At 34.5% G+C, this 19,245-nt stretch overlaps 1 protein-coding gene across 16 annotated transcripts in view; it reads left to right on the forward strand.

Annotated features, from left to right (window-relative positions):
• Nucleotides 1-14,757, forward strand: part of mbnl2 (muscleblind-like splicing regulator 2) — a 91,338-nt gene extending 76,581 nt beyond the window's left edge. For 6 of the 16 annotated variants that reach the window (XM_088603889.1, XM_088603899.1, XM_088603882.1 and 3 more), the window contains 2 exons: nt 1,314-1,349; nt 10,830-14,757. In XM_088603889.1, coding sequence (XP_088460015.1) covers nt 1,314-1,349; nt 10,830-10,954 — 161 coding nt within the window. In that variant the 3' untranslated portion in view covers nt 10,955-14,757. Of the gene's footprint in view, nt 1-88; nt 674-1,313; nt 1,350-2,300; nt 2,396-10,829 lie in introns of those variants that run through there. The other 10 variants (XM_088603925.1, XM_088603970.1, XM_088603946.1 and 7 more) reach the window with 6 other exon arrangements.
• Nucleotides 14,758-19,245: the final 4,488 nt, after the last annotated feature.

The raw sequence follows: 19,245 nt of genomic DNA on the forward strand, positions 1-19,245 counted from the left end.
TTTGCCAAGAGCAGAGTAATAAAGTAGGAGATAGCGTATTGCAACAAAGTGAAATAAGGATCTCATGTGTTTCTCTTTTTGTCTGAAGGCTGTTTGCATTCCATGTGGTTTGACAGCCATGCATGGAAGTAATCGTGGGTTTTTATGCAGCAAGAAGAAATGATGGGAAAAAAATCCTTAGAAGCAAACATCTTGCAATACAAGATATAAAGTAGCTTTGAAACATTTATACATTGTTATTTTATTAATTCATATGATGTAGCCTACAATATTATGGCAAGATGCTAACAGTTTTAAACTTTGACCTCCATTGTATGTAATATTATTATCCAATATTCTCCTGCAAGCTGTAATGTATAAGAAGGAAATTTGGTGATCAGAACAGTTTGATTCCTATACAGTATGTGCATTGTAAACCTTTGTAATACATGGCTGATGACAAAAAAAGCCAACTTAATGGACAGATATGTAAATTTGGGTTGTATCCTTGTAAAATGCTTGTAAGCTCTGTAAGCTTCAGATTATGTATCTACAAAAGGTAATTTACAGTACTGGCTTGGTAAATAATGCATTAGCAGCTATCGTCATTAAGTGTTATTAGAAATTTATGCTGTCATACCATATGTACACACTTTGTTTATGTCCCTTCTGCATAAAATGTATTCCACATCAAGTGGCATGTTACTTTCTCTTCTTTGTCCTCTAGGTTAAAATAACACCAAAGTGAATATTTAAAGTGATTAAATGGGGGTCATTCACAGTTTATGCCCCTGGCCTGCTTAGTTTTCTGTACTGATTTGAATCTAGTGTTTGTTCAGTGAAGAACTTCCTTTTACTGTTATAGCTTCATGCCCATCATGTAATCTAATTCCCAGTAACATAAGTATACAACATGTTTCCCCTCTGCCTATAATTCTGCTAGAAGCTTTACCTTAATGCTGTTACTAATTTGATTCCAGTATCTCTAGAAGTATTTACAAGTGGGCATGTGGAAATGTTGCATGTTTCTGCTCTTACAGTCACAGTAAATCTGGGGTGAAGTTTATTTGGCATTTTTGTATCTCTTTGTTAATTTCTGGTCATTTGTAGTATTTCCTGAGGTGATCCTCTTCATTTCTGAATTGGCTGGGCCTAAGTCTTGCTTAACCCCATGGAGAAAAACGTTCTTTCTAGATGCATAAGAAAGACTACAAATGAGCCAAATGGAAACAATTGAAACATTTATCAAATGTAAGGCATGCTTTAAACAAACTTCAGCTAACCTTTTTTCTCCCTTATTAACCTTTATTCACTTCTCACTGCATGATATACAGGGTCAGTGTTGTGCATGACTCCTGCTACCAGCATTGGTAGGTTCCTCCCTTCTTTTTCTGATATCACTTGAAAATGGGAAAGAGAAACATCTCTTACAGTTGTTTTAAAAGAAATGGTGAATGTTGCTCTATCCCAAAAAGTTTCTTTTGTTGAAAAAAATTAAATGTATGTACTTTCGATGAACATTTAAAAGCAATTTGCTTTTTAATGCACCTGTAAGAGAATATTTTTTGAATGGTCAGGTTCAGCTTCTGAACAGTTTACTTATCACAGTGTCTTCTGTAACTTTTTTGCTATAATGACAGCACCCAAGTGTTTATTGTTATTTTTCTTGTCATGATTGTAATTACAATTATTTTATTTTGTTCTTTTCCTTTGATTGTTCCTTCATTTTCTGCAGGCAGAATCTTACTGTAGCAAAAACATATAAATCACCAGACTAAAATTCCAAGCAGATCAGTTGTTTAATATTAGGTAATTTGCCTTTTGTTGTGCACTGTGTACTAGGAAATTTTATCAGTTTCCCAGAGGATTGTCGGAGTATCACTGAAAACACGTCACAGTTTCTGATAATTGAAGCATCAGCAACTTTAAAATGAATATCAACAGCTTTTGAACATCCTTTTGTTATTATTCTAATATTTGCAGTTATTGAAATGCTATAAAACATTCGTTCCTAAAAATTCACTATGACTGATATTTCTAAATATTTGCAAGCTATTTATAACTTCTCTGGGAATCACTGATTATATTGATAAATTTCCTTAATTGTGATTGTAATCAGCTTTCTTCCTCTTTTTTTATTTTTCTCCCATGCTTTCTTGCTTTGCATTGTGATTGCATGCCATCTGCTGGTCTAACCTAACGATGGCTTGCCGCTATATAATATTCACCATGCAAAAAACAAAATACCACACCTGTTGCCATGGTTACCATAATGCTACACCTACCTTGTCATTGCTTCCATGGTTCCCTTCCTGAAAAAGTACCCATGATGTACAGTGCTACGCCTGCTACTGTCTCTGCAGCAACAACTCCTGCCACAAGTGTCCCCTTCGCAGCAACAGCACCAGCCAATCAGGTTTGCTCCTTTTAAAGCTTTCTTTCATAAATCCCTGAGCTCTAAATAAGGACTGTCGCCTCAAATAACAGTTTGGGACGTCCTGTGTTACTTTTTTTTCTTACTCTTTTTTTATGAACATGTTTTTTTTATAAAATCCAAACGTAACTGTGCTCGTTAATGGGCTTTCAATAATGCGGAGAAAAAAGCACTTATTTAGAGTTCTCACATTTGCAAATAGTAGTTGTGTTGTGTTGCATTACTTCCTTATTTATTTTGCATGTCGTTGTTTTACTTTTTGTTTTAATGTTCCAAGTTTCCCTTTTCATCTGCATTCAGAAAAATGTCTGTCCAGTGTGAAAACAATCTCATACTCTGAATTCCAAATTTCATCTGGAAAAGGAAGGAGGCGTGCCTACCACGCGCGGGAAATGTTTTTAGATGCCCTCTCCCTTCGGTGGAAGGGTGCTTTCTGAAGGAGGGACTGAGAAGGAATACGCTGTTATATCAGGAGATTTTAGCAAAAATCTAAAGCTATTAGCACTTTTCAGAGACAGGAGCAAAGTTTCCTTCAGGAAAAAGCTAAAAATGGAAGGACCTATCTGTAATCCACCAGACAGGGCTCTAGTTTCCTGTTTGACCAGGCACTCAGATGGCCAGCCCACAGTGATTCTGATGCCAGGAGCTCCAGTATTTTAACCTCCTTCTCCCAGCAGGCACATCTGCAAATTAAGTGACATAATAAACCCCAGCAACCACACTAAATGAGCGAATACTGACACAGACATAATTCACAGTTGATTCACGGCAATTGCACTTTCTTCTTTGAGATTTCTGAAAAAAAGTCTATCGTTGCAATATAGCCTTGAAACATGTTTTGATTTCCCATTTTTTACTGTTATAAACACTGCATGCATAACTTTTTTTAGATTCCATTTTACTGGTACATTTCTACATGCATTTATTTTTTTGCTTTTATAGTAACAATTGAAACAAACATAACCTACTGTAGAAGAAGATGTCAGAAGAAGTATTAGTACTCGTAAAAATTTAATGGTTTGTTTTACATGGCTGTCATATTTTTTCCTGTAATTAGTGTTTAACTGTAGTATTATTTTTTCTGTAATTAACGTTTAGCTGTAGTCAGTATGTATTATCTATTTTAAGTGTTTTTCAAATGTGCATAATCCATATTACTCATTGATTTCATTTCCTATGCTTAGGTTATAATGATAATTTAATTGATTGTGACTGGCAAGTGTTTAGACTGCATCAACTATATTAGTTTAATAAAATGAAGCTGAAGGATAACATTCTACATGTATATTGTGCAAGTAAACCTATTCTAGTTCTTTCTCTATTGCATGCCATTTTGGTTGTACAAAATAATGCACTGACTTATGTTGCACTCAGGCAAAACTGTAATCAACTGTAGTAGTGATAAAAAATTCTCCATACTTGGAAAATGGATTAACTCACTGCTACCCTACTCTTTCAGAAATACAATACTACTCAAATCTGCTAAATATTAACAGAAGTTTCTTTGTGGAATGGCTCACTGTGTCAATATATAGTTAACTTTGTGGGAAATCATTCAAAACGAAACGAAAGTGCATTAAAAAGGACACTAATTCGACTTTGATAGCAGGACATACTGTCAGTCACTCCCAACAATGATTTATATAAATTCAGTATTTAGTGTCTGGCATTTCACCTTTTTTTTTCCTTTCGTTTGACAGATTCTATATTCTAGTTAAAAACACTAAAAATGAACACTGAGCATTTTCCGTACCAATCCATAGAGCTGAATTTACAGGTGATACAGATCACTGATTCCAGAATCTGTGTAGTGTTCATTTCAGTTCTGCATTTTACCAGTTGATAATGATAATGAGTATTATATTAATGCAATTATACATAATAATGATAAAACAATATGTATATTTACATATTATGTATTATTATAATAATTATAATAAAACTGTGAGTATTACAGATTTATTTGATATTATTGCACATTTATCTTCTCCAGTTGTTGAAGGGGACATCCCAACAATATTCTAGTCGACACAACAGAGATGTTTGTAGTTCCATACAGCTTTTAATTATGATAAAATAACAAATAAAAAAACATTAGTTTTTACAATATACTGTATGTTGTAAAATAGACACCGAAAACACACAGTGCTTCTACCTTATATACTTCTCAAAAGCCCATCTTCATAGCTTCCACTGTGTTTGAATGTATAAAGTTAGATGTGCAGTATAGTAATGTATCTATGTATTTTCACTGTTCATGTCACATACTGTATTAAAATACATCTTAATAGCCATGAACAGAAAAGGGCAGCAACACATAATTAATTCAGCAATTTATTTGACATCACTGGCATATCAGTGCTGATTTGGTAATGTAAGAACATTATCAAATAATCATGAATCACTCAGCTTTAATCTGATTAATATACTTAAGGGCACAGAACCATCCCATTTAAAGTATTATTCCTTCAGTTAGGTGGAATTTCAGGAAGTGGACACAAAAGGTGCAGATTTAATCTAAATGTAGTTTTGTTCATATAGTATCTGATTGCCATGACTGTGTATTTTTCTGAACGATTGAGCAGTGGTACAGTAATAGCAGTGATTTGTTAGTAACATTCTTGTATGAAAACATTTTTTCTTCTATTCCGCTAATGTTTGTAAAGCATTTGAACATGAGCAGCACAGTGGTGCAGTGCTTAGCATTGCTGCCTTGTAGCTCTGGAGCCCTGGATTCAGTTCCTGTGGTACTGTCTACATGAAAGAGTTTTATAAGTTCTTCCCATTTTGGAGTGGGTTTCCTCCCACAATCCAAAGACATACTGATACTGTAGGTTAATTGGCTTCTGGGAAATTTGACCCAGGTATGAGTGTGTGTGTGTGCCTTGCAATGGACTAGCATCCCGTCCAGGATGTACCCTGCCTTGTGCCCATTACTTGCTGGGATAGGCTCTGGCTCCCCTGTGACCCTGTATCGGATAAAGCAGTTAAGAAATGGATGGATATGAGTGCTAAGAGTGTTAATGTTCTTTCATCGTTTTTGTTTTATTTGGATTCACCAGATCTTTCTCCAATTTTTAAGTTAACCAACTTGCTTTACCACTGCAATCTTTGCAATAGCTCGGGAGGAAGGGAAGGTTTTGCATGCATGCCCACTTTTCACATAAACACACATCAGAGCAGAAGTCACATTCACTGGAGGATTAATGCAGTTCTCCACTGTTGTGGCTGTAAGCTCATTGGATCCCAGCAGGTCATACGAATCACTGTTTCACAACAAGCTGACGACAGTCTGACTGGGTCAAGTACACCTAGTTCCAGCAAAGTGTGCTCTGTCGTGTGCCGCGTCTTGGGCCATCCCTCTAACAACTACAGTAGTTCATGGCTTAACCCTCACCTGGACTATACCCATTGACTTAATGTGCATTTACTAGTTGAGCTTCTTGAGAACCAGAACCTTATTGGTTCTTATTTCATTTTCCCTGCTACACCAGTACAAAGTGGTACAGTACAGGCCTAATTAGTTGTACCTAACCTAATCACCAAGCCACGACGTATTGTTTTTTGTTTACTTCTAGACAGGACAATAGGGATTCAAAATACCCCCCAAAAATGGTGAGATAATGCGAAACAATCATATTGTGCCTTAATAATAAATACAGTATAGAATAGACACAATAGAATAAAGGGATTTAGAAATTAGACTGTGCATTGTGGACTTCCCTGGTGTTCATCATGTTCAATATAAATTTTAAACTTCATAAAATCGAGATACACAGAAGGAGAGCAAAATCCAAATGTTACAGACATCATTATGTGAACTCTCAATCACATAATCACATTAGCTTTCTGAGTGTTGTAAGTCATGGAACAACAGATCCATGATATATATTTAATGTACATATTAGAACTGATGAACCCGTGACTCCTATTGTTAATTCTGAAGACCCCTATAAGCAGATACAGTATGAACAGTTGGTATTTTGGTATTATGACATTAAATTTTCTGCTTTTTCATGTTACTCTACATAGAAGCAAAAAAAATATCTTTTGTTGCATGGATGTTGTTTATGCAAGATTCAAATCTATAGCTCTGTTATATATTAACATTAGAAGATCTTGGATTATACCATTTGATTTGAAACTTCTTTACAAATGCTTGCCTGTACAGACTGTCATAGATAGTGCACAGTGATATGTCTGAGTGTGAATTGTTTCATTTATAGCTGCGTTCCTCTGGTGGAAAGGTGTATTCCTTTAACTTGTCACTTGCATATCAGGATCCTGTAAACATGTTTCTATTATAAATATAGTTTCACTGTATTTGAGTGTTCCGAGCTTCAGCTTATATGGGTTGTGTGCACAGGTTCCGTTTTTTTTTTTTTTTGCACTGGTTGAGTTCATTCAGTTTTTCCACATTTTTGTGGAGGAGTAGCTCACTTTCCTTTTCTTAAAAAAAAATTTAAGGTTAACCTTACCAGCATTGCTTAGGACAGAAAAATACGGTTTCAGCCACTGACACTGCTGTTGTATCCTTGAAGAAATTACTTTCTATCTAACTGCTCCAGTCAGCGGAGCTATATGAAGGGGTAGCTCTTAGTCAGTTTTAGTTGTGGCCTGATACTGTAGATCACAAGTCTTGTGAGCTTTGTGCTGTAACAGTTATGTTGGTTGTGGGGGTGGCTAGGTACAGCAGGTACAGTAAATTAGCTGCACTTTTAGAAAAACTCACTTCAGACTATCTTGTTTTTTTCAAACAAGGTTATTAACTAATTCTTGAACAACAGTAAATTCTTGAACATATGTACTGTAGCTGTGTAACATTTAGGGATTACACCAAAGTGACTGAGAAAATGTAAGAATGAGATTTGTGTTTTAAAAATGCTTTGTGGCTTTTATCACCATTAGATGAATGTCGAATGTTTCCAAATCAAAAAGAATTTAAAAATTCCACCTGCTCTATCCAGTGTTTTTGTATATATTCATCTAATGGTGATAAAAACCACAAAGCATTTTTATATATATATACTGTCTTTGCATAAAACTTAATCTTGAGGTATTTATTAGCAAAATAATTCAAATTGAGTTGTGAAATATTTTACTAATGGTTATGGTAGTAAAAGAGTTTGAATTGAACACTTCATTGAACTGTAAGTGCAAACAAAATGATAAATTCACATAGAAATCATAATGTAGAAGCACAAATATTTCCAAAAAGAAATCTGCCATGTATTCAGGTGTTAAATTTTAATAATTACTTTACGGCCACTTGGGAAACATTTAGGCATTTATTTTATTGTAAACAACATTTTATAAAATGGTGTTTATTTTCATCTCTATAATAAGAACATTAATTTTTTTAGTGTTTCACTTGGGAAAGTAAAATATTTGTTTAGATTTAGTAATACACAGAATTATATTTGTTAGTAAAAAAGGAGTTTATATGAATGTCTGATGATGCACACTCTTGCACTTTTCTCTGCCCTGTTTCAGCTCTCTCTACTGATGTGAAATGAAATTACTGTTACCTTTCCTGCACAATTGGTAGACAAACAATAGCTCTCATTTTACTTGTAGGTGTTGAACATTTAACTCCTGGTTATTCTTCAGGCAATATTTCATATACAGTATATAAATACATTATACAGCCTTCACCAGTGCATGCATATGACAATGGGTTTTAGTTGACTGCCAGTTATGTTAAGCATTGAAACCTTACTAAATAAACTTAGGCAGTATATCTCGTATTCAACTAAAAATTAATTTTATAATATTATTAGTGGTAGTAGTGTAGGCTTGCATTTAGATTATTAGTGGTAGTAGTGTAGGCTTGCATTTACTGGGGGTACAAATTCACTCCAGAAATGCAATTAGTGTATGTCATACCTATAAGTGGTATTCTTATCCCTTTCACTTAAATACTACGGTACAAATTTAAAAACTCCTGTACGTTTAAATATTAAAAACTATCAGATGAGTAGAGTATGTGCATCGTAAACGGTAAGAATCTGATGTACTGTTATGTATTTGATCTGTTAAACACATATTTTTTCCTTTTGCTTAGAAGTCACAGAATTTTGATTTTTGTTTCTGCATCAAATTGTTCAGCTCTGCCCGGAGTTTTGGATTTTGAAATCCTATTCTTTTATGCTCTGTTGTTGAAAATTCTAAAGAATGGGAGTTTGATAAATCCAGGTAGACCTGCTGTACAGATATATACTGGAATCATGTACATTTTTCTCCATTTCTTCTGTTTCCAGATAATTTGTCTATGGCCTTGATTAAGTGAAAACAATAACCTGCACAGTGTCAGTTACAGACCTGCTGCATTGATGAAGGCTTACCATTGATTGGGAGTACAAATAGACTGTCAAATTAAAAGCAACTGGCAATTAAAGTAGTTTATAATGGATGGTTAAAAGTCCTGATTGTATCAAGCCATGTGATTCCGAAGCTTTATTTTATGGATATTTAGCTTTAAAAGTATGAAATGTTGCTGTAAAGCTGTCAAGAGTCATGTCAAATTTTTATTACAGACTTTGCAGAAGGCAGATTACAGTAAACTTTAGCTACAAATTAGCTATTTCTCTGTTCTCTATTTTAAATTATTAGATTGAAATAAATTCTTTAAAGGTGAAGCTACACATTTTGAACATGAAGATTACCATTACCTTGATCTTTCACAATTGCACATTGCTCACAGTAGTATTTCAATAAAATCCATTCATACCCGCTTTCTGAATTTCTGAAGTGAGAAAATGTAACATCACCCTCATAATCCAATAGAAGTTTTGTGAGAAGAAGAGCCATGTACTAAAGCATGAGCAAAGCTACCCCTTACAAATATTATTTTGAAGATCCCCTGCTGTATTGCTTTGATGATCTGCAGTTGTCTTAGTGGAAGTACAGTATGTGCATGCATACATTCTGTACAGTCAATTCTGTAAGTTTCCTACAATTTATTTGATGTATTTGGCTCACTATGCACTTAATCTTTATGACTTCAAATGCCCTAGATTTCCTTGTTTCAGATGACACAAAGCAAAAATAACTAAAATTAGTGCATTCAGAACATAGCATCAATATGAATTGATACTTTCAAAACAGTAAAACGTAATTAGTTTTACCTGACCAGTGCTTTTGTTCCTAATATAAGGCTCTTTGCTGCACTGATTCAAGTGTTGTAGGGCTTTTTGGCATTAAAACTTATTGTGTAAAGTTTGCTTTCTAGATGTATATACTGTATATGTATATGATATGTATATGTATATATAGACTTATATACTGTATATGTCTATTAGGAATAATTTTAGCACCCATTTTTTTTTATTACAACTTCATTACTGGCACAAGTAAAAAATAAGGGTTAAAGAGTTGTGATGTTAATCTGCTTTGTAGATTTATAGCATCTGTACTCTTGTCTGGACTGTTACCAGAAATGTCTGTCACTTACCATTTTAGCTGCTTAATTGCTGGCATTTGACTTCCTTGCAAATATAAATCACTCTTCTGTTTTGACTTCTTTCCATAAATACACCTTATGGCCTCTGTGGACAGTATTTGCTGTTTTTTTTTGTTTGGTCATATCTCTTTCAACAACTGGAAATTAGGCTCTGCTATGCTAAAACTCTGGTAGTTATATCGAGTAAACAAAAGTAGACTGTAATGGATGCTTTCACTCATACTGATGCACAGCTAAACACTGTCTGTTTACATGATTAGAATGTTTGCTTTTCTGTTCTTGAACTCCCCCTCTCCCATGGTCTTTCTGTTTATACCTGCTAATGCCCTGTCCTGTACCTGAGTGAGTGGAAGTGTTACTCATCGGTCATGGCTAAATCAGACCCCTGTTCTTCCTCAAAATACTGTCCACTGCAGGTATGCTGCTGTGAAGCTGGCTAAATTAACCTGACGCCTTGCTGATCACTGGCTTTCCCTGGTCACAGGGACAAGGGCTGCTTCTGTTTGCATTGTGTTGCTGTCGCTTTTTATTTTCTTAAATCTACCGCAAACAAAAGAAGCTTCAAAGGAAATGTTGTGTTACCTACAGAGTACAATGCTAGAATACACCATTATATGTCCAGAACTTCCGTTCGCTTGACAAGTGAAAGTGTTGTTCGAATTTTGTTTTTTTCTTCACCATTATTTTTCTGATGGACCGGGTGGCTGTTTCTCAGCATTTCTGAAACGTTGTGTATTCACTTTGCATCGTTTTAAATTGGAGGTATACATGTAGCCACAATGAAATCATTCCTCTCACAAGCTGTGTCTCACATTACATAGGTTTCTACATTACCTGAAATGTAATTGGCAACATTTCTCACCAGTGGCTTCCAGACCAAGTTAGATTGTGTTTCATGTTCTAAACTGTGACGTTGCCTAATTTGTTTTTCCTGGTGTTTGTGTTCCAAAACAGATCATCCTGAAGTAACCAACAGGAAAGGAATGGAGTGTCAAGATGCTGCACTAAGAAGCCCAAAACAGCCCTTCTGTAAATACTACCTTTCTTCATCATTAGAAGTTCAGCAACCTGCATGCTAAAAATATAATTATTAAGGACAAATCATTAACTATAACATTGAGTGCTGTTGTAATATATAAGAATTATATATATGTATTGCTAAGAAAAAGAAATATTGACATGTAAATGACACACAATCAGCAAATGTACATACACTATATAGGTAAAGGTGGAGATTTCATTCTAATGATTGTTTGCAGCTGTTCTCTGAGTAATGTGGGGTTGTTCTTTTTCCAGTTGTTTGTTTTCTAACTTCACAAGGTTCACCCTAGAAAAACACCTGATTTGCACTGTAAGAAAGAATATATAGCACTTCATGGTAAGTGCTTTAATGTATCAAACAATGTACAAATGGAAACCATGTGGAAGCCCCTCATGGTTACATCCTAGAAACACATCCATTGCACTTGGCTAGTGAATCAGCCTAGAGGGATTGCTTGATTTTTTTTTTTATTTCTTTGAAAAAATGAATGTCACACCAGATAAGCTGAGACTCTTCTGGTGGTTTTCTGCTTTATAAAGGTATCACAACTCTTATTCCTCTTCCTTCTCTTTTGGCCTTATGGGATGGAAAGGCATTTCATTTCCATGTGGTGTTCATATTCAAAAGGTGCGGAATAGCTAGAAAATTATGATATATGAATGAAACTACCCCAAAATAAAATAATAAATGTGTTTTTTTCTTCTTCAAAGTGATTGTGAAACGAAACAGGCATGGGCTACATTTTCCAAATGTCAGTTTTAGAAGCTAAAGTTCAATTGAGAATAAAATCAGCAGCCCCTCAGCTTGCCCCAAGTGTTCTCTGTCTGCTTTTCAAATCTGGGAAGAGTAACTCTTGAGGAGGAAAATCCTGGAATTTGGAATTTGAAGAGATTTTGTCAGAGCACTGGCCATTAGGGAGTCTCAAGTTGCCTCCAGTAATGTGCCAAGGGCTTAGCAAAGCTGGTAGACTGACCAAATACACCAAGCTGTGTCTGTCAGTTTTGATAGGTTTTGTCTGCAGGCAGACGACATTGAACTGAAATATCACCATGAACAGCAGATGCGATAAAAAAAAAGTCTCTGGTTAATGAAATTCTCTTTGTTGTCTGAGCTCTGGCTACCTTCACAATCTTTTATGCAAAGGTGACAAGCCACCAGATGAGGAAAATGAAAATATGAAGAACTATAACACAAAAATGTGCAGTGGCTGACCTTACCAAATAGGATAATGTACATTCAAAAGAAAGGTTTAAAGCTAATTGTGTTGTTCTGTTTTGGGGGGGAATTGTAGAAGTGCCTAAAATACTTACAAGATTTGCTACATTGTTAAAAAAAAAAGGTTTAATTCTGAAAAATGCCATTGTGTTGAACAAACTTCCCAAACATTATTGGTTATTTTAAAGAAATCTAACTGTACATTTCATGGTTTATAGTTTTACAGTGTTAATACACTATTTTGTTTGAAAATGCTATCAATTAACTCAGTTACATGCTACTTTCAATGTAAAACTAAACAAGACAGCTTAGGTAGAATGTTCAATATTCTTTAATATTTTAATATTCATTTTTAATGTAGGACATGTAAGTAGTTAACAATGGAAAATGTGGTTGATAATGATTGAGAATACAGGAAACGTGTTGTGACTATGTTATTAAAACATTAAGCTCTTAACTTAGTATGTTGAAATTCAGTCATAACAATTTATTACAAATTATATCAAACTTTTTTCTACATTAAGAGGTTTCTGTCTGCAAGAATCACTATATAATTTCAATAGGATGTGGTCACATATTTGATTATCATTGTATACTGTTAGCTGATATTTTTCTTAATGCTTTACAGTGTTTTTTAGCTATAACATCCATCACACTAAGAACGGATTGTTACTTTGCAGTTTTTTATCTGAATCATAACAATTTTCAAAGTGTTTGATTAACAGACAATCCACAGCAAAAATCTATGTTTCAGCATGGTTAAGGCACTGTTCTAAAGTTTAATTTTCATTCAGTATGATTTTTCTTCACAAAAGTTACAGTTTTAATGTAATTTTTGATGTGGAAAGTGATGAAAAAATATTTTATGTCAGAATTTAATTTTTTGTTATATATTAGTAATAGAAAAATATTGTAACCTATTATATTTTAAGATGAATGTAATTTATTAAGCTAAGCTTAGTCCTACTCTTGGTTTTTCAGAAGGTCTGGTCTCTTAATCAGTTCATTAGGAGAGGGTGTGGAACGAGAGTTATTTTTTAAAAAACCATTGATGGCAAGATTCTAGATCTTTTACTTGTCACTGCCTTCATCACCAGTGCAGGACAATGGAACACGGTGTGAGCGAGGTTTTAGAATTGCTTGTATTATGTAAAAACATTTATTGTATAGGTAACATTTTACCAAAAAGTCATGTACTTTTCACTGTAGTATGGTAGTATTTCAGAACAAAATCAAGTTTTTGCTGTGGCAACCTAAAGTTGCGATGACTAAAGTTCTGTATTTTTGTAAATGACGTAATTGTTGAGTTTTCTTTTCTAGAACACTGTACCACCATAGGGGTAAAAGCAGAATATACTGAAATCATCTCTTATTTTTGTCAATATTATAAAAAAAATTTTTTTTTCAGTAGCATTTATGTTTTTCTGCATTTTTGTTTTGTTGTTTTCCAAATAAAATAAAATTGGTAGGCTTACCGATGGCACCTAATATGACATGATTACATAATATTTACTATGATACACCAACAAAATTATCAAGCAGGAATGTGTCTACTTTATTTGGTACTGCCTCTTTAAAATGAACTGGTTGAAGGAACTCTTAAATAAAAAAAAATTCAAGAACAGCGCAAACTATCAATGAAACAGGTGCTCTGTAGCTGACTGGAAGGGTGTAGGGTTGCACTTTTTTCCCTTAAGTATGTAACTTATGTTCTTTTTAATGTATATTGTAGGGTATGGCAAAGTTGGCATCCTTTTAAAATTAATACCATTATCATCTCCTATTCCTATTAGTACAACTAGTCTTAAGTGAGCATCTTGCATGAAAAGTATAAACCAGACTGGATGTTCATTTCAGTAAAGATTCAGTTCTGATTTTTTGAAAGTTTGTTGGAATAGTAAAATTACCAGTCTGAGTGACAGGTGTTTCAGCATGTCTTCTTCAGCGTTTATTTTAGTACTCTAAAGATATTTTATTTTAAGTAGAATATATTAAGTGTACACTGCACAGTCAAAACATAAAACGTCACTATGATTTTAAAGTAAAACAGTGATTAAGCACTTTGTCAGTAGTCTGTTAATTTGGCAGAGAAAGTTTATCAGTAAACTTTGCCTTACCTTAGTATATTATTTTTAAGGCTTTATATTTGAGAGGTCTAAAATATAAAAGGCTGTAAATTATCTACTGAACTGATCAACTTCATTTTTTAATGTTTTTTTTTAATTGTAGTTTGCATTATATTTTTGTCTCCAGGTATTTTATTACGAGGCCAAAATTGTGCACTGCTCTTAAAGAAGCAGTCTTGAATCCTTTTTTTTTTGCAACAAATTGCCTGATACTTAAAGATCTGTGGCGTTTGTGCTATACTGATTGGTTGTAACATTAGTACAGGCATTTTATTGCAACTGCTGTGTTGCCAATTATAATTCTAATCTGCAACACAGTAGTAAATCTACATTGCAAAGTAAAGAAGCCCTTATTGGATTTATTAGTTTCTATGTAACCATTTTAAATGTTTTATTTGTGCATATGTTATGTGCTATTTTATGTTATATAGTCAGTTGTTTTGGTTCCTGCAAATGGTGTAAAACCTATTGAGACAAAACAAATAAAAAATAAATACAAGGCAACGTTTCTTGTTTTTTTTGAGTGTGCTTATTTTATCACTTTGCTGACATATCAAATTCTCCACTTCAATGTATATAGGGTTGCTTGCTGTCTGTGTACTTTGCAGTAACATGACTCATATCTCTGGACGTATACAGTGCTGAGAAAGGTTTTTTGTATATTTAAGACATTTGTCTTAAATGTAAGATATAAATATAAGAATGTATATATAAATATAAGAGAATGATTGGTCTGTTTTCTTGCGTATTATACCCCTAAAGCATAATGAAGTCTTGATGAAAGTCTCAATATAAAATGAAGATAAATTTGATTAAACATATATCCCAAAGATATAAGATATATTTGGATTATGTAAGTAACAAAATGATCCAACTGTAAATATCCTTGTGTGAATAGGTATGTGAACTCTTTTATTTAGTAAATGATGCACCTTCTTGAGCAGCAACAACCTTAATAGGTCTCTTAACTTTTAATAATTTTGGCTCATTCTTCATTACAGAATTACTTCAGGATATTTCAGTGTTTTCTTATATGGATAGCGTCCTGCTATAATTTTTTTTAATGTAAATCTGCTTGTATGTTTACGATAATGGATTGTCATGCTGCATGACCGACTTTTGGCTTATCTTCAGCAGATGAGTTTATACCCTGACAAAGTCCATCAAAATTTGATGATACAACATCAAATCCATGATTCCATCAACGATGGCAAGTCGTCCAGGTCCTCAGGCAGCAAAGCAATCCTAAACCATGAAACTCATACCATGACGTTTGGCGGGTTCTGTTGGAAGTCACTGCATGATTTTCACTACACAAAATATTTCTCATTATAGACAAGATTTAGTCTTGTCTGCCTAGAGAGTGTTCTTCCAGTAGTTTTGTACATCCGGAAGCTCTTTGGTGAACCTGAGATGGGCAGCAGTGTATTTTTTAGAGAGCAGTGGTTTCCAATGAGAGTAATTTCTGTTCAGTCTTTTCCCAATGGTTAAGCCAGGTACACTACAGTGAGAGTGGTCTACAGATCCTTAAATGTTACTGTGGGATTGTTTGTAACTTCCCAGATGTTTTTCTCTTGGGGAGATCTTGGCAAGACAATCAGTCCTGTGTAGTCACTGTAGTCTTGAATATTTTCCAACTGTACCCAATCTATCTCACAGCAGAGAGGTGAAACCCCAAATGTTTAGAAATGATTTTGTAACCCTCTCTAGACTGATGAACGTCAACTATTCTTCTGATGTCTCCTGATATCACTTGAACATAGCATGATATGCTACCCCTTACCTGAAAGATGAACACCAATTTCACAAAATTTCTGACCTTTATATACGTAGAACGGGGTTCACAGTTTTTTGGGGCATTGTGGTGGAGCTCATCGTAAACAAGGGCATTTGAAGTCGAGGCGATCAGGTAAGGATTTTAAATTATTCACAAGAGGCACCACAATAATTATAAGAATAGTAATGTACTACACAATGGTATTTGTGAACAGAGCTTAAACGCAAACACCAACAGAGATCTACTGTTAGGATAAAAGTGAATAAGGGCTGCAACTGGGATTGTTTTCCTAGTTTTCTGTTGATTTGGATGCTTTAACATCTAATGAAGCACTCTATAGTACTCTTAGTTACTCTAAGAGTAACTCTACTCTCTTAGTTGCCATGGTGGCATTTGAAACTCGGATAGCCCATGATAATAGTTTTGTAGATCCCAATAATGCTCAGAGACCATGCTTTTCTTGACTTTTCAAGGGATCGACAAATGTAGTGGATTTTGTAATAAATTTCCAAATTTTATTGACATTGTTTTTTTTGGTGCAATTTTAAAGATTTGTACTTAAATTTAAGCTCAATTACAATCTACAGACAAGCCGGAAGATTGTGTTCATATTTCATATTAAGTATTCCATAATGCATGCTTGCATATCTGCAAAAGTGCCACCATTACAATGAAATCAGCAGAACATTGCAGAAAGTCATTTTAAATGCACAATGGTGAAGTTGCAGAATATGAATTAGACAAACAGCTTGTACTTTATCTTAACAGAATACAAATTTGGAGAATGTGCGTCTGGTAAATAATTTAGAATACAAACTCCTTGACTTTAAGTTCTGAGATACAGTACATCAGTAGTCAATTCTGTTAGTTCTCCCTGTATAGATAATAGGAAATGTACATAAAATGTATAATAGAAGACTGAATTGCTCCTCTGGAAAACTCATGAGATTAGTTGGTTCAGACTTTTCTGAGTTCAACAGAGCAGGTTACAACCATCTTCAATGCCGTTTCCTAACGATTTTCAAATTATCTGAATGTTTGAGGTACAGACTTTGTTTCCATGCAGCACCTTGAAGAAGGATCCACAAAGAAAGTTGGTTTACACTTACAAAACAAATGCAAATGGTCCCTTTGAATGCCATTTGTATTGATGCTCTGCTATTACTGAATGAGAAAATGGAAAGCATTGTTCATTTGTTCGGGCAAGGCTTATCCTTTATTTCAATCTGTGGATGTGGTGATTTATATGGCATTGCTTTCAGTTGCCATACGATAGCAGGATATCAGTCTGCTGATTTCGGAGCCAGGGGTACACTGGAAAAGTATTTTAAACTGTTGAAATATTAGTACATTTGTATATACAACTACATATAAAACATCCTGTCACATTTCATACAGGAAACGTGGATATAGCCACTGTAACCTATTTTGAAGTGTCTTTATATGAAGATCTACTGCAAAAAGCTGCCTTGTATAATACTTTTGGTTTGTACAGTTGCAATTTATTATCTGGGTTACTTTGATGTATATATGCAAGCACACATTTCCCATAATCATAGTGGCCATTAATCATTATTTTAATACTTTTAATTTTAATTTTTTTTAACATTTAATTGTATATGTTCTCAGCCATATTCATGATAGCGTTTGTCCATTAATATTGCTGTACCTTTTATATTTACCGATATTTGATATTTACTGACGTCACAGTGTGCATTGTATGTTCTGGATCTTAAATTCAGTAACAAAAAATAAGTATCATTCATATAAGAATAATAACTGGTTTTCTTCTTTAAACGTTTTCCAGGGAAAAAAAGTTTCTACAAGTATCAAAAGTACACTCTAGCGGTGGTTCACGGAACAGCAGACATTTTGACAGACGTTGGCAGTGAGAAAAACAAAGAGCACCCTTTGTCTGAAACAATGCCAGTCATTCAGATGAATATTCTTCATTAATCTACAAGTAGCCGTGGAAAGTGATCAGAGAGACTTCTTATGAGCGGGGAGCCAAAATGCATGTGTACGACTACATATGTATCATATCCAAGGAGTTTATTATGCCTGGACCTTTTTTGCTACTATCGATGATGAATCAGTGTTTTATCAATTTTGAAAATTGTAATTATATATAGGGTAATATAATTTGGACTAAAATAATATTAAAAAACATTTTATATCTGATGTGTGACAAGACTATACATTAATTTTATAAAGTAATTTCCTAGTTTAAAAACGGTTTTGGAAGTAGCAAAACCATTTTATTATCCATCGCTATTATTACACTAACGAGATTATAATACTGTGATTTTTTAAGGAACGATTTCCACAGGGGAAAAGTTACACTGGCTCAATATACCATTAAATAGGTGTAGTATCTCTGATAGTTTAATACCCTCCCACCTCCTATAGAAGCTTTAAAATCAAATAATACGATTTTATAAGCATCATATGCATGTACAGTATCTGCAGCAAAGACTGCTGCTGGTCTATTCGCATGTCTGTTGTTAGAAGAGTACTGCTGGTGGTTATATATTCATCCAACAGCCAGTTTGGCATGCGGGGTCAACAATGTCTTCCTTATAGAGGAGTACATGACTATGCCCCCCAATTCATTTATATATCGTTTTGTTACAGTAAGACGTGTTTGATTTTTGTACGTGTTATGTTGTCCTTTTCTGTTTTCAGAACTTAAAAATGACGGTAATCTATACCTAAGCAACATAAATGCCGTGGACAAATCCTTGAACGTGGCTAATTTACAAATGCTTACTGTGTTTGTAATGAGCTGTCAAGTCTTGCAAGTCTATTGATGCACACCATCAATGTGAAAAAAATATCGACATCACAAAAAACCTACAAACCCATTTCCCTCGAAAGCAATTGGTATCTAGTTGCACGTGTAGTGAGAGCGAGGAACTAAAATGAATGGGAAATAAAAAAAATCCTGACAAATCAGCAGCTACCCCCTCATCCTGCGACAACATCGCACTGCATCCTTTTTCCCTTCTATTTCAGGTCCAAGCGGCGACGCAGTTGTTCGAGTTACCATAGCAACAGCATCCGGCGCGTTCGTTCTCCTCTTGGATACACATCCTCAAGCGGGCCCTGCGATTGGCTGCCACCTAACATGATGTCAGCACTGCAGGCATCGAATCAAGCGAGTGCAGTCTGCACGGGCGGAAATCCAACCCACCGAGTTAGCGCTGGTTT

The sequence above is a fragment of the Lepisosteus platostomus genome, chromosome 2, assembly GCF_059453375.1.
Source record: "Lepisosteus platostomus isolate fLepPlt1 chromosome 2, fLepPlt1.hap1, whole genome shotgun sequence".
NCBI lineage: Eukaryota > Metazoa > Chordata > Actinopteri > Semionotiformes > Lepisosteidae > Lepisosteus > Lepisosteus platostomus.